Source organism: Syngnathus acus, chromosome 24 (assembly GCF_901709675.1).
Source record: "Syngnathus acus chromosome 24, fSynAcu1.2, whole genome shotgun sequence".
Taxonomy (NCBI): domain Eukaryota; kingdom Metazoa; phylum Chordata; class Actinopteri; order Syngnathiformes; family Syngnathidae; genus Syngnathus; species Syngnathus acus.
The window spans coordinates 1675295-1690247 of NC_051108.1; the positions used below are offsets into that span (position 1 = coordinate 1675295).

Consider the following 14953-nt stretch of genomic DNA (forward strand, 5'->3'; position numbering starts at 1 on the left):
TGTAACAAATGTGCACACATTTCAACAATAATAATTTTTCCAAATATGCCACAGCCACTTTTGAATCACTTTTTGATACCAACGCAATTAGAAATCCCCATGGAAAGTCAAACATGACGTTTGTGTAATCTAGAGTGGGCTACTGAACTTCTATTTCTAGCCATGCCAATGATAGGGTCAACTCTTTGGCAGAGATTAAAAAAAGGAACTTAATTGTATCAAACTGATCTACTGCCGCAGGAGTAATAAAGACTTAGTTCAGGCTCATCCAGTACAGAGTGTCCACTGATCATGTCAATAGTCTTGAACTCTTTGTCCAAACAGCCCTTATCTCACTGTCAGGTCCACTGACCCACACGTCACATGGCCCGACATGTGCGATAACATCTGCGAGACGAGTACAAAAACTTGCATCGCCGCTGTCGGTCCAGTGTCTTCTGCTCTCGACCATCCTTCAGCCATGCAGCGTCTCACGGCCTCCTGCCTCCTCCTGGTTCTGGCGGCGTCTGCCGCCTACTCGGCCGTCATCCTGGACAATGGCGCGCCCATCATGTGGTCCCAGACGGCGGCGCAGATGAGCGACCTGCCGGTGCAGGAAGGCATCGTGACCCCTGACCCGTGGAACTTCCTGCACCGCATGAGCTTGTACAGGCTGATGATCGCCAGCACGGACTCCTTCATGGGCTCCATGGGCGCCGGTGCTACTGAGAGTCCCCTCTGGGGCCTGCCCCTGCAGTTTGGATGGATGCAGACCTCAGGTGGGCTTACAAAGACGATCCTCCTTTTTCACAATGCCTTATCCAGAATCATTCGCAGATGAAGGCTCAGACAACCCAAACAGACCAACCATCGATCAAGCAAAAAGATCATTTCCCATTAACCTAATTTCTGCATTGCACTCTCCAGGCCGTCTGGCTGACCCAACCGGCGCCACAACCTGCGGGCTGGCAAGCGGAGATACCGTGTGCATCTCACCCCAGAGCTGGTGGGGCTGTAAGTAACGACTCCGATGCATGACGACAAGCGAAACGTACCCAGATGATAAACGGTTTTCTGGGTCATCCAGGCGTCAACCACTTTGTGTCTGTCCTGCCCTTCCTGTCCGCCGCCCAGCAGGGATTCTTCGGTCAAGGAGTCCAGGTATATTTTCAAACCTATATCATCAACAAATCTGTGAATTACCTTTATCGGGTCGTTAAATCGTAAGATTTTGCCTACACTGCTAGGTCCAGATGCAAGGATCCGATGCCACAGTGGGCTACTGCACCACCTACGCCGAGTGCGCGACAAGCTACCCCGATGTGATGACTCAGTGGGACGCTTTCTTCCAGGTAGGTAGCGCATGTGTTACAATAAGATTCAATTTGAAGGGCGGGGTCTCACTCTGTGTCTGCACGTCCGAAGGGCCTGAAGGCCTCCACGGCCTCCCCCCTGCCCGAGAACGAGAAGAAAGACTCCATCCTTGGTCTCTACTGGGCCGCACACATGGCTTCGCTGAATGCCGCCTCAGCCTGCAGTGCCAAGTAAATCACAAGCTCCAATAAGAGCCGAACAAATTCCTAAGTGCAATGCTGACTCCAATTCCTTCCCGACATTCAGGCAGACCTTTTATTCCGCCCCTGAGGTGAACTTCGCCTCCAGCTGGCTCAGCTCGGCCGACTACGTGTCGGCGGCCAATTTCCAGTCCTCCCTGGAGAAGTCTGTCACGTTCCTCACACCGTTGCCGGGACGCATCCTGCAGGTCGGTGAAGGGCTGGCTTACTCCATTTGCTTCCATTCTTCTTGTAAAACTTTTTTTTTTTTAATTTGGCTCGATGAAAAGGAGACCGACCAAGCACCCAACATAGCTGACATGACTCAGGAGGAGAACCACACGCTGACCGTCTTCTCCTGGATGAAGAACATGAACACCATGCTGGGTACGCATTTTTCAACTTTGACCTCTACTAACCTGCGAGCCTTTTGACTAACTGTGGCGTTGCAGGCGGGTCTCTGGTGCGCATGTGGCGCAGCGCCATGTGCTCGGTGACCACCCGAGAGAAGGGCAAAGAGATGCTGGAGCAACTCCTCCTCAATCCCACCTTCGCCACCACCTCCTTCCTCTCCATCCTCACCGGCATGGCCACAAGCTGCTGAGGGGACCATGAAAAACACCAACTGAGCATGTGTTTCACATCTGTCTTTTTTTTTTTAAATTTTTTTTTTTTTTTGTACAGCTAACAAAATACAGCAGTTGGATGCCAATAGCTCATTCTTTTATCAAACAATAAAAAAAACTTTAGGTCATAAAAGTGTGTGCTATCATTATCAACACCACGTTGTGTATATTAAATATTATATAAGATCATTATTGGTGGCTGTTTAGTGAGCAAATTAGCAATTGTATATATATTTTTTTCTTTTTAAGAGTTCTAATTGAATTATCAACTGATGTGCAAAAAATTATTTATGCCAACATACTCATTATTTTAAACTAGTTTCACGTACAAATACTTCAAAAATAGACAAAACAATATTCAAGTCCACGATCGGTTTCTGGATCATTTGGTTCATAGTTTTATTTTCGCATTTTGTGTTGAATTTTAAATGTGTCTTACCTTTGGTTGTTGATGAAGTCTCTCACTTGACTGTAAAAGTTCTAATTTTCTTCTTTGAGCGTCCAAAAATTCACTCCATCTAAATAGAGATCATTCCAAGCAAACAAACTCAATATTTTGACATGCATTAGGTTACTGCGTATTTTTTGGTCCCTTGACATTTTCCAGAGTGTGTATTTAATGATCCCGTGATATTTTTCTTGTAAAAAGTTTTAACATGAAAAAAAAAAAACAATCGGCTAGACAGTGTTAACATATTGATTTTATTGCAATTATTCCTTTTATGCAAATATAACTACACAGCCATTGAAATTATTATCTTGGTTTAAAGTCTCATTTTATAAATCAAAATGGGTAGAAAATGTTCACATTTGACAATGTGATTCGCTATCTCATACTGTAAATCATTGACAAAATGGGATATATAAATAAAATGCAAGCAACACAATAAGAGAATTTTTAAGAGATGGAGAGAGTCAAAGTCACTAAGAAGAACGCTCGCTCCCCAAAAGGAGGTCGGCGCTTCAGCCTTGCCGCAGTTTGTGGAGTTTCTGGGACACGTTCTCCAGCTCAGACTTGATGGCGGCGAGGTTTTCTACTTCTGGGTCCTGATGACATCACAACAAATTTGGAATATTTTAACATGTAGATGAAAACAAGATTTGAATTGATCTTACGTCCGACTTCCTTGCGGCGCTGCCGTCCTCCTCCTCCGGCGTCCTCCGAGAGATCATCTGCAACTCCTTTTCCTCTGGACTGCGGTTCCTCGTCTTCTTCTCCCTCCTCCTCTTCTTCTTCACCTCCTCTTCCTCTGAGACCTCCTTGGAATGATGGGGGGCTTTCTTCTGCCCATCCTTCTCCACACCTTTGAATTTCCTTCTAAGCAAAGTCCCTTTGCTCCTCTTCTTCATCCCCTCCCCTTCAGCAAATCTCTTGTCCTCCTCCTCTTTGGATGTATTTCGTCTCTTTTCTTCTGATTCTTCTGATTCTGAGAAAACAGATGTAATGTTCACAGTCTTGTGCGCAACGTTTTGACCTTTTCAATAAACTATTTTGTTGAACGTACACGCTTTTTCATTTGTGTGAATGAAATTACTCAAGTTTTGTGTGTAGCATACCTTCATGGTCCTCTTCCTCACGCTCGTCATCCTCTTCCCTCTTCTCGCCTGCCGTCCAAATTCCGCCGTGTTCACCTCCCTCGTCCTCCTCCTCTTCTGACCTCCTTGGTTCCTGGGAGAGGATGGAGCGCTCGCCGAGACCTCCGAGCGCGTTTAACATGGCTTCATCTTGAGTGAAATTCAATTGTGAGAGAGTTAAATTGATTGATGACTGTGTATGGAGGGGGGGGAAAACAAAGCTACCTTGGGTGGCGACATCTTGCAACTCCTTCAGGAAATCGTAGCGGCGAAGGAGCATCAGGAGGCGCTTGTCTGGAATACGTGCACACAAATGCAACAACTTGCAGCAAATCAAGTTATCAGAATTATTAAATACGCCTGAAAAACAAATACCTGTCCTCAAGGTGTGCAGACATTGCTGGCTGACAGGAAGTGGGCGTGGCCTGGACAGCACGTCTGCCAGTGCCTCCACTACACATTCCATCACCTGAGATGATACAAAAACGTTTTTTTTTTTAAAAAGTGTCCAACTTGGATGTAAATTGAGAGAGGGAGAGAGGAATTGAGAGAGAGAGAATGTGAGTGTATGTAGAGAAACATCAAGGTTCAATCAGCTTAATTAATTTTAGCCCTCTCAATAAACAGACATCCCCCCCCCCCAGTGGACAATTCACTTAATGGAGTTGTATCACTGTGTGTGTGTTGCACCCCGGAGGACAGATGATTAGGTCCACATGCGCCTTGCAACTACAGTATAGTTAAAATGACAAAATACTGTGCAATAATTATGAATGAATACAAGAAAACTGAACAGGGGTACCTAATGAAGTGACCATTACTGTGCACTTCACGTTCGTGAATGTAATTGAAATCTGACATTTTTCTACCTTGACGTCGTCATCCTCCAGCACAGTCGGAGTCACCGGCAACAATAAAACTGTCACAAAAAAATGGTACAAATTAATTGCATGATTGTAATTATAATCATGCAAATTTTAAAACATATCGTATCGCACCGCTTTTGACGAGGAGAGTCAGCGTCAGCAACGCAATCATGTTTGAAGAAAAAAAAAGAAATCGGGAGCGCAAAATGTCGCCGGAAGTAGACGCTTATTTGGCCAAATTGGATCTCACAATAATATTTGTTGGATTAGGAACGCATCCCGTCAGCGTTTGTAATAATATCTGAACGTCCTCCAGCGGGGATGGATCCAACGTCGTCGCTCTTTGCCTCTCCGCTCGACAGCTCCTCAAACATCCAGTCCGCTATTTATAAGAAAGATGCTGGTCCGGATGTGACGTCAGACCGACAGCAGTGCACCTGCTCTTGCCACCATCTTGGTAAGGGCGTGGATAGCAGTAACCATTAACCATAAAATTAAAAACAATGTTAATGGTCACTACACTGTCTGGTAAACTAAACCCAGAGCAATATTGAACCATAATTTCTAAAAAGTACATTGTTGGCTTCATTGTTGTGTCCAAGTATCCAGTAAGCATAATTACTTATTAGTTACTGACATTAAAAGCGAGCTGTTTGCTCAGCTTCGAACATCACAGAGGACCAGAGCGTCGCTTGTTGGGCTTTTTTTTTTTCTTCTCCTTCCTGGCAGACAAAAGAGGTGGGCTCGTCCGTGTTTGCCTTGCATGAGGCAACCGGGCCCTGTTGTTTAAACATGAATATTGTTTTCTTTGAAGCTCATAATAAGACCTCTATGTAAGCCAGCAGGCACAAAGAGTTAGACAATGCGGTTGCAGGTGCACCGTGTTTGGAGCCAGACGCATATATCAGATGATAAAGCTCACATTTACAATACTAATCTAGCAAACAAGGAACCTGCGAGCAGGTCACAATACAGACATCATAGCTCTGGGAATCAGTGAGTCAGAATATTAAACAAAAGTCACATGTTCATTTTAGTCATGATCATTTTATACAATTTTGACAACGGTCGTGTGTGTGTGTGTTTTACAGTGTATCGTTCAAACAAAGATGTTCATTTAAAAACAAACAACAGTCACGATAGTGGAGCTTTATAAATACATTATTTCGGTTTCAAAGATTCTTTACAAGTCACAAACAATTTAAAAACATTAAAAGGTAGAGTTGAAAAAAAAAAAATGGTTACAGCAATTTGGAAAAAAAAGGTCCTTCTTCAATATGATCTTTCCGTTAACAGTGCGAAAAGACTTACTTTCAATGAAGTTGTCATCATCTGCTCGGGACGAGTCCTACAAAAAAAATGGACGCCCGATCGCCACCAGGACAGACAGCAGGGAGTAGACGAGCTCCGTCGGCGCCATGTGGGGTCCGGAACATTGACCGGACCTGGCCAAAGGGGGTCGAGTGAAGATGTACGGATGCTCCTGTGACGCCACAAACAGAAAATCTCGCTCAGTGAAGTTTATTAGAAGCCTCGCCAGGTCTATGAAGCCTCACCGTTGGTGGGCAGACGAGGGGGATGGGGTCTGAAAAACTGCTCACCACCGTCTTCCCCCCCTCAGGCTGAAACTGTGCACACAGAAGCAGGGAGCGATGCTTTTAAAGTCACAATAATAGGAATAGTGACCCAAATGTATGGCGATCATGAGATTGTTGACCATGTTGTTCCACAGGCCCTTGGCTAGCTCCTCGTGGCCTTTGATGGTGAAGTGGAAGCAGTCATGGGTGAAGAAGCTCATGTCGATCTTGCCGCTCTGCTTGGAGAGACCGGCCTATCAGAAAGCGGAAAGGCAATTCCATGCATGATGATGTTACGGCGTTGCGATGTGGGTTACGGGAAGGCGAGGAGGATCGGCTTGTTTTAAAAACGGCTGCAGGACCACCGCAAAATCGTCCCTGAAGAAGCGATCGGCGAGTAGCAACGCCTCCAGTCGTCTCTGTGGAAGGAAGTCAACCCGGACGCTGTTGTCGGTTTCACTTTGGAGCATAAAATTTGGTTCATCACTATCAGACCAGCAATAAAGTCTCAAGAAGTCATCAGCTATTTTAGTCAGAAGTTTTGGTTGTACCTGAAACTCCAGATTGATTTCCACCAGCTCACGTAGCTCAGCAGACTGGCCCCCTGGTTCAATCAGACACGAGCAGAAGGAGCTGAAGTGGATTCAAGTCAGATTAGACCGTTGGCTGGAAACAAGTCTTGCTTTCAAACTAAAACTGCAGACAAATGTGAAATTTGGTTTGACGTTTGGTGATGCCACTCACCGCTGGAGAAGGCAGCCCGGCGTGGGCTTGTGCACCTCCCTGAGCGTCTGCATGGGAAGAATCTGCACAACGTTAACAATCATGCGAGGAACCTAAAACAAACAAAAAAAAGACCTTCAGGACCTGTTTGCATCTTATGAACATTTCAAAAACAGAACACTTTATCTTTCATTGACCTCATGCATGAGCATTTCCAAGGAGACGGTCATGTAATGAATGAAGTTCTCGGCAGAGAAGAGAGCCTTTGAGGAAAAAACAGAAAATTTGGAATAGTTTGATTAGATATTGTGACTCGTGTATGGATAACACCAGAAAGAAGACGCACCTTGTCTTTGCAATAGTCACAGATATCATTCATGCCCATGAGGATGGTCAGAAGCTTCCAGTCCTTCTTAAAGTTCAAACCCTGGAGGGAGACAAGCATCTGCTGTCCCAATACTTTTGACCACCAGCCAACACAGCCCGTTGTGTCTTACCTCAAAACTTCTAAGCGTGTCAATCAAGTGTCTCGTCTGGCCGGGGAGATTGCTAGCACGGAAAAAGGGGGAATTATTTGCCGTTGCCATGGAAACCGACACGGCGGACATAACATACAAGGTGTTGTGTCCAGTCCCGGCCAGGTTGAGGCCCGTTTCCCTGAGGTGGGCCTCCATGCCGTGAAGCGTTTTCCCCTGGGCGGCGCCCAGAAGGTTGGGATTGAAAAGTTTGATAATGTCTGACAAACATGAGAACGGGAAGTCAGTGTTGAAAAAGACAAAAGTGATTATAAAAAAAACTTACTGGGCAGAGTAATGACGTCTTCATATGAACCATAACCGCCAATGCTAGAAGACGACAGACGTGATTTATTTTAGGGCGTTGTAATCATTTTAAATGTCATTTTTGCTGCCCGCCGTACCTCCAGGAAACATGACGGAACTCGATGGGGATACCCAGGACGGTGGTGGCGTTGGCGCCAATAGCCGTCTGCACGAAAAGGAAGAAAAAATGCCGGTGTACCTAATGAAATGGCCCAGGGAGCATCGAAAACAAAAACAGGAAGTGCACCTACCGTGAGCGAGTCGCCCAAGGCGGCCACCGCTTTGATATCGCCTGCCCTCACCAACTCCACTAGGAAGGGAGATGAAGAAGATCATGCAGTGTGTGTGTGTGTGTGTGTGTATATATATGAGAGAGCCAGCGACCCACCTGAAGAAGGGGCTGAAGGTGAGGGGCTCATATCAGGACACAGGAAAGCTGGATGCTTGAAACCGATTGGACGAGTTTTCTCTGGAAACTCCTGAAGAGACGTGGTTGTTGTTATTGACTTATCAAATGTGACATAGCAGCAACAACAAGATTTTGTTTTGACCAATTGTTCATTAAAACTGAGAATAGAAATTTAAATACAGTACCGTATTGAGTTCTTCCTTGCTGTAGTGTCGTGTTCCCTCTTCATACTTCCGTCGCCAGTTGTCACCTGAGAAATGAAAAGATTTGGTAAGTGGAAAAATAAGAGTAAAAAAAAATACACACACCAGCAGCAGCAGCACCACACAGGGTTTCCAGCACTTTACCTTTGACACAGCGGGGCACCAGCAGACACGTCACCACGGCAACGCAAAGCCACCCCATAGTAGTAGTGGTGTGCAACGGGGGCAAAGTCGGTCAGTGGGGCACCCCTGCAAGCGAGTCACTATCGCACTTTCAGCATTTTAGCACCGAGGCCCTGCCCACTGAGGGATGACTGACACCTACTTGGGTCCAATTGGAAGCCTCGCTTTCCGCACAACATCTGCTTTACTTGAATGTTTTTTATTTTTAAGCACATCGGAAATAATTGCTGAGATTGAAGAAAATAAAAATGAAAACTAATTTCCAGGATCTAAAGAGTGATTTGCAACAAGAGCCTTAAAATAATCCATGGACCATTATTTCTTCATATTCACCTATGTTTTATTAATTTATATATAAATTTAATAAAGACATTTAAAAATGACCAGTGTTTCATTCGATTTCTTTTTTAATGTCTCAATTCCTGTGTTTAATGTGGAAAGAAAAAGAAAAGTGGTCATTTTTGGTTGAAAACTAAGTTTCTTCAAGGCTGTTGTTGTATTAAAAGGTGATTCCTCAAAGAAAACAAACAATGAGCGAGATTAAAATTAAATAATGACGGAGGAAAAAAAAACAAAAGTCTGGAAAATTCCACTTCAGCTTCTGTATAAATTAAGGTTTGCTTAGAACTACACTCTGGAACTAATGTCTATTGTGAAGAAAAAAAAAAAAAGTCTGAAATTAAATGAAGCATGCAAAAAAACCTTTCTTCCAGACGACTTTGAAAACAGATGAGTGTTATTTTTGTTGATCGTTTGGACTCCAGCCTATGTTTCACTCCCAAGTCCCGTGAGTCCCACACCCGTGTCTTCCCGGGAAGAAACTGCACACACCGGCAGCCATTTTGAGTCTTTGGGAGTGAGCCCTAGTGCGGCTGTGTCCAGTCGGCAAGTGCGAGCTACTCCAGAGAGCGTTTGTCCATTTCCTGTATTTCTCATTGCAGCTCCTCTTCCTCATCTTGGGCTGGCGCTTGCTCCTGCGGGGTTTCGGGGGCGGGCGGCGGCGGAGGGGTCGGCGGCGGCGGCGGTGCAGGGGGCCGAGGGGGCATCATGATATGCTGCTGCCGTTGGCGCTGGCGGTAGGCGATGACGGTGCCGAGGAGCAAGGCAAGGATCGTCATGAGGTAGAGGTCCCACTCGGGACCCAAGAGCTGGTCCAAGTCCACATCAGAGACCAGCTCCCTCAGCTGACGACAAAGGCAAGATCACATTGGAATTTGATTTTTTCTTTTTTTTTTACATGCTGCACAATTTGTTCACTGTCAAAACAATGATCAGGAAGTACTCACATTGAGGTCCCGCATGTACTGTAGAGTGTAGACCAGGCCCAGCTTGCATAGAGCCAGGAAGACGGGCACCTGTGCATCAGGACTGGCTTCCGCCGCCATGTCGTAGAAGCGCTTGGCCAGGTGGATGTCCTGTGCGAGGGCCGGCGATGTCATCCATCAACTTTTCTTGACGAGTGTCTTGCGACGGCCACGTACCTGTTTGATCCCCAGTCCCTTCTCGTGCATGTAGCCCAGGTTGAACATGGCCTGAGCGCTGTTCTGCTGCTCCGAAGCCAGCCGGTAGTGGATGATGGCCGTCTCGTAGTCCACGTCGGTTCCGAAGCCGTAGAAGTGATAGTCGCCTAATTTGATCCTGGCCACCGTGTAGCCTGGCGAGAGAGCCTTCGTGTGATGAAAATGCCCGGTGGGATATCTAAGACAGGATGTGTGATCCCACCTTGAGCGGCAGCTCTGGTCCAGTGGAGCAAAGCCCGAGGGTACGTCTCGTTGTCGTTGAAGATCTTGGCGCCTTCTAGTGGGGCGAGGAGGCAAATTTCAAATGTTTAATGAAAGTGTGGGTGGGCACAGAAAAGCTACAATGTAGTTTTACTCTGGTCCAGAATGAAGGCCACGTTGCTCTGGGCCACCTCGTAGCCCTGCTCGGACAGCAGCAGGTACTGCACCAGCGCCGCGTCGCTGTCGCCCTCCTTGAAGCTGGCGTACGCCGTCAGCAGACGCTCGGACCAGCGGCCGCGCTCGCACATGTTCTTGAACAGCTGCACAAAACAGAACACGCACACTATTTTGTTTGCTAGCTAGCAGGATGAGTCGGCTGTGTCAATCTGACCTCCACGGCCGTGTGACACGAGCGCATGACGCCGGTGCCGGTGGCGTGCATCTGCGCCAGGTTGTAGAAGGCCAGGATGTGTCCAGCCTGCGAGGCCAGGTTGAAAAACTTCAGTGCCTGTTTGTAGTCACGCTTTACGCCCATGCCATCTGCGGCGCACAGACACAAAAGCACTTGAGACAGATCCTTGAGGGATGCCTAAAGGAAAATAAGAGCGGAGGGGGCGTGACTCACTGTAGTACATGGTGCCCAGCTGCAGCTGGCCATCCACCCAGCCCTGTTCAGCTGCCTTCTGGAAGTACTTCAGCGCCAGCTCATAGTTCTGAAAAGGACGTACAGCTCACGTCGGGGATCTTAGAGGATTGTGCAGTATTGATGGAGAAATGTAGTAAGTGGTGTACCACTGAGACGCCTCTTCCGTACAAGTACGCCATGCCGAGGCCACTCTGACCCACGGGGTTTCCCTGGGCGTTATTAAAAGTTGACAGTTTTGTAACTGCTAACAATGTGAATTGAATAAAGCCTTCAAAGGTGAGCTGACCAGGTCTGAAGCCTTTTTGAAGTACTGCAGGGCCGTATCGTTGTTCTGAGGCAGGAAGTCGCTGCCTTCACTGTACATCTGAGCGACACAAAAAAACACAATGTCAATACAAAAAAGAAAAAAGTCAGAGCACAGCAGTCAATAAGTAGTTCCAAGCCATTCCACTAGGTGGCAGTAATACACACCTTGCCTAGAAAAGCCATGGCGTGTGTGTTTCCTGCATTGGCAGCCTGGTTGAAGTATTCGTATGCCCTCTGTTGGACAGGAAGCGTCATAGCACTCTTAGCAGTGGAATATAATGAAGGATTTGAAAAATAGCCTCCAAAAGGGGATGTGATACCTGGTGGTTCTGTTCCACGCCACGTCCTCCGTGCAAGTGAAGTTGACCCAGTCCCACCTAAACAGGGTAACAAGGGTGAGGTTCTAAAACAGAGTTATAGCCCAGAATTTGGGTGTCAAGCCGAGTTTGGGTTTGTTTTGTTTTACCTGCGCTTGCACGTCGCCTTTCTCGGCAAGGAACTGGTAGTATTGGATGAGGTCCTCCTCCAGCATGCCGCTGCTGGAGCCCGGGTTCTCCAGCTCGTCCAGCAGCCGGATCTTCTGCACGGCCGAGCCGCCCGTCAGCGACACGTCGTTGGCCACTGAGCCATCGGCGGAGAAAGCCATCATCAGCGTCCGCTTGGAGGCGACAACGGTGGCGGCGCGTTCTCACCTTGATTGGCCACCAGCTTGTAGTGCGTCAGCGCAGACTCGCAGCTTTGAGGAACGCCCACGCCGCCCCAATATCTGTAACCCTGATCGAGGCAATCGTATCAACAGGAAGGTCTTTTTTTTTTTTATATTTGAATGCAGCAGCTGTTAGCATAACGCACCAGAATCATGTGGGCGATCAAGTTTCCTCCCAGGGCACCGAAGGTGTAGTACACCAACGCCTGCAACGACAGAAGGAAATAAGAAATTAACTATTTATTATTATTATTTTTTTTTTTTAAATAATATTTGAATGCAGCTGTTGTTAGGATAACGCACCAGAATCGTGTGGGCGATCAAGTATTATATTTATATTGTAAAATAATAAAGAGAATATGGGTGTGCGACTACAGCAGCAATATTTTAAAATCCAGAAACGCACACACACTCTACACACCTTGGCTTGACTGGAGTTAACGCCAAGTCCAGCAGCGTATAGAAATCCAAGAGCCTGTGGGACAACAAACAGGCAGAACAACTGAGACATGCCCCCCCCTCAAAACAAAAAAACCAAAACAAAACAAAAATTTGATTGAAGCAGATTGTAATGTTTCAAAAAGTACCGTCTGTGCTTTCGGGGAGCCCTCGGCGGCGAGCTTCTCAAACATGTCACTGGCACGGCTGACGTTCTGACTCATGTAGTCTCCGAACAACATGGCGTAGGCCACCTTCTCCATGGCCCGCTGGTGGCCTCTCTCGGCCACCGTCAGCAGATTCTGGTACAGCCTGGAGACGCGAGGCGGGCGACTCGAGTTGGACAGGGTAAAAGAACTACAAAAAGTTGCCGCTGGAGAAAACTCACATTTTTCTCTGGATCTTCCTGGCGGTGTTGTTGAGCATGCGCAGGAAGTCCTGGTACTCGTCCTCCGCCTCCTCTGCCTGCAGTCTGAGCTGGGCCTGCTGCTCGGCTATGGGAAACCAATGCGCTATTACAAACTCACAAAATCATGCACAAAACTAAAATGCGTGTTGCAACGTACTCTCACAGAAGCCCCACTTCTTGTCGCGGTCGTAGTTGTAGGTGGTGGCGCACCACAGGCGTCCGTCCCCTCGGCCTTGGGCCGTGCAGTCCGAGAACTCGTTGTTTTGGAAGACGAAGGGGAAGACGCAGGGCTCTCCGTCAGCTGTGCCGCCGTTCACCACGGGAACTGACGGGAGAGTTAAAAAAAAAATTAATAAACACCACATCTGGAACCATTGATAATCTAGAGGTAGTCACAGATTTTAAATGTTGACGTCTTTGTTAGAATGGACATAAAGGTCGAATAGGGGAAGTGGAATGCAAGCAAAGGAAACGTCTCACTCGCTCGACGGGGTTATAAATTATGTGCGAGCAGGTGTGCGACGCTTGCCATTTCTCAAGGGAGTGTCAAGGTTGCGAAAAGCAGCTGCTTTTGACACGCGTCAGCAAAGTTGACACTGCTCATGTTTGCATACGCTTAAAAAGTTGCAAGCAGTTAGTTAGTAGCAACCTGAGCTGTCTCCACCGAGGTGATTGTTTGTACAGTGAATTAATCCTCGTTTATAAACTGGCCATATGTTCTAAATCCATCCTCAATAGATGATAAAAATATATTTGGGTGAATTTCCAAGCCTTACTTTGTTTGGGTTTCTCCACTTGTACGTGTTGTTCTGGCAGGTCCTCCTTCTCTTCTCCTGCCAGAACGTCTCCTGACTGCTTCTCTTCTTCTGAAACATGATGGGCAGAAGGCGGGGTGTCGGTAGAATCGGGCACTACAATTTTGGAGCTCAAGCGGACGTCGTCCTCTTCCGTTTCTGGATCGTGGTAAGGCTGCAGAGAGCAAAGGAAGGTTATTACTCTCATTCCCCAAATAATTAAGGCTTAAGATTTAGGACTTTAGGGGGATTACTTTGATCACAATATTTCCTGCAATGCTGATCATATTGCTGTTTTTGTATTGCATACAATGATGTATAAAGCTTTATTGTCAGGAAGATTTTGGATTTATTCTCCTGTTTAGACGCACCTTAAGTTCTGGTCTGTCATTCCCGTGTGGCTCCTCGTCTGTAAAGAGCAACAAGTCAACCTCAATGTCAATTTTATAGATAGTCCACAGTGCTGCTACCGCTAGCAAAGGCACCAAGCGGGCACAGCAGCGAATCAAAGCCAAGCAAGCAAACTTACCAGCTGTGAGCCCGCAGGCGAAGACGACGAGGAGAAAAGTGCAAATAAACACGGCTCTCCCCATGGCTAGCCGCTAGCTGGAGCTGCTGTCACAGTCTCTTCTGTCCCCGCACATCCAGCAACGATTGCGTTATTAAAACAAACCGAACCACGCACCTTTCACCGAGCCACCGGCATTGAGTTCTATTCGTAATGGAAGATGTGTGTGGTTATCAAAGTCGGTAGCTGTCACAGATGCTAATGATGCTAAACGGACTGCTTCACTATGGCTGAAATGACGTCCGGCTATAGTTAGCGTTGTATGAATAAGTAAAACGAAATCTTAGTAAAGCAGCAACGTGCGACACTGCTCAGTCGAAAAGATACTTGTGTACGTGCGTCGTAATTATTTCAAACGTATACGTTCAATAACGACTAGGCAAAGATCCCAAACTAGACGTTTGAACGAAGCTGGCTTCTAAAGCTTTACGAGAGCTTGGCACTTCCTCGTTCTCACAATTTGACCAATCGTCGCACGGCTAGCTCTTCTCGTGCTCACAATCTTAACCAATCACTGCACTTCTTGGGGTAGTAGCCAATCAGAGGTAGCCAGCGAATGATAAGCCAATCTTGTAAATACACAATTCTAGCAGGTGGGCCGGTCCGCCACTCAAAACACGCTGATGAAAAGTTCATAATCATTTAATATTAATTAAAATTGACATAATTGTTCACACAAATGAAACGTATGTAATTAGCTTTATTTTTGTCAAGTGTTCTAGCACAATATGATAAGCGACCGCATCACAAGCGCAACGCCTTTGACGTCATAAGTCTGCGCCTGTTGGAGCGTTCCATTTCAGTTTTTGTCAGAGGGGCGATGTGTCCCACAAAACAGTCCCGATTAAAA

The 14953-nt window shown here is 46.7% G+C and overlaps 4 protein-coding genes across 5 annotated transcripts; 1 reads left to right on the forward strand and 3 right to left on the reverse strand.

Moving 5' to 3' along the window:
* Positions 1-399: 399 nt before the first annotated feature.
* LOC119117802 (protein LEG1 homolog) lies at positions 400-2281 on the forward strand. Its single transcript, XM_037244326.1, has 8 exons — positions 400-758; positions 907-993; positions 1067-1140; positions 1227-1331; positions 1405-1523; positions 1600-1741; positions 1823-1919; positions 1985-2281. The coding sequence occupies exons 1-8, from the start codon at positions 461-463 to the stop codon at positions 2134-2136; spliced, it is 1074 nt and encodes a 357-aa protein (XP_037100221.1). The 5' UTR covers positions 400-460; the 3' UTR covers positions 2137-2281.
* chga (chromogranin A) lies at positions 2212-4977 on the reverse strand. Of its 2 annotated transcripts, none has more exons than XM_037244327.1 (7): positions 4732-4977; positions 4603-4652; positions 4109-4202; positions 3959-4027; positions 3716-3883; positions 3275-3585; positions 2212-3205 (listed from the first exon to the last, which is right to left on the reverse strand). In XM_037244327.1, the coding sequence occupies exons 1-7, from the start codon at positions 4769-4771 to the stop codon at positions 3122-3124; spliced, it is 816 nt and encodes a 271-aa protein (XP_037100222.1). In that variant the 5' UTR covers positions 4772-4977; the 3' UTR covers positions 2212-3121. The 2 variants fall into 2 exon arrangements, with proteins under 2 accessions (XP_037100222.1, XP_037100223.1); XM_037244328.1 differs by having other exon boundaries at positions 3275-3576; positions 4732-4976.
* A 387-nt stretch (positions 4978-5364) lies between these two features.
* On the reverse strand, positions 5365-8623 carry si:dkey-177p2.18 (phospholipase B1, membrane-associated). Its single transcript, XM_037244325.1, has 16 exons — positions 8477-8623; positions 8315-8379; positions 8109-8199; positions 7972-8030; positions 7819-7886; positions 7701-7744; positions 7515-7635; positions 7397-7448; positions 7246-7326; positions 7097-7162; positions 6921-7012; positions 6728-6809; positions 6494-6595; positions 6317-6412; positions 6156-6227; positions 5365-6082 (listed from the first exon to the last, which is right to left on the reverse strand). Exons 1-16 carry the CDS (start codon positions 8532-8534, stop codon positions 5948-5950), a joined length of 1284 nt encoding a protein of 427 aa, XP_037100220.1. The 5' UTR covers positions 8535-8623; the 3' UTR covers positions 5365-5947.
* Positions 8624-8899: 276 nt separating this feature from the next.
* Positions 8900-14571, reverse strand: sel1l (SEL1L adaptor subunit of ERAD E3 ubiquitin ligase). Its single transcript, XM_037244331.1, has 21 exons — positions 14065-14571; positions 13907-13944; positions 13518-13710; positions 12899-13066; positions 12721-12826; positions 12482-12644; positions 12316-12369; positions 12041-12100; positions 11881-11962; positions 11655-11809; positions 11509-11565; positions 11354-11422; positions 11169-11246; positions 11029-11091; positions 10862-10949; positions 10628-10776; positions 10391-10556; positions 10238-10312; positions 9997-10169; positions 9802-9930; positions 8900-9699 (listed from the first exon to the last, which is right to left on the reverse strand). Exons 1-21 carry the CDS (start codon positions 14126-14128, stop codon positions 9448-9450), a joined length of 2382 nt encoding a protein of 793 aa, XP_037100226.1. The 5' UTR covers positions 14129-14571; the 3' UTR covers positions 8900-9447.
* Positions 14572-14953: the final 382 nt, after the last annotated feature.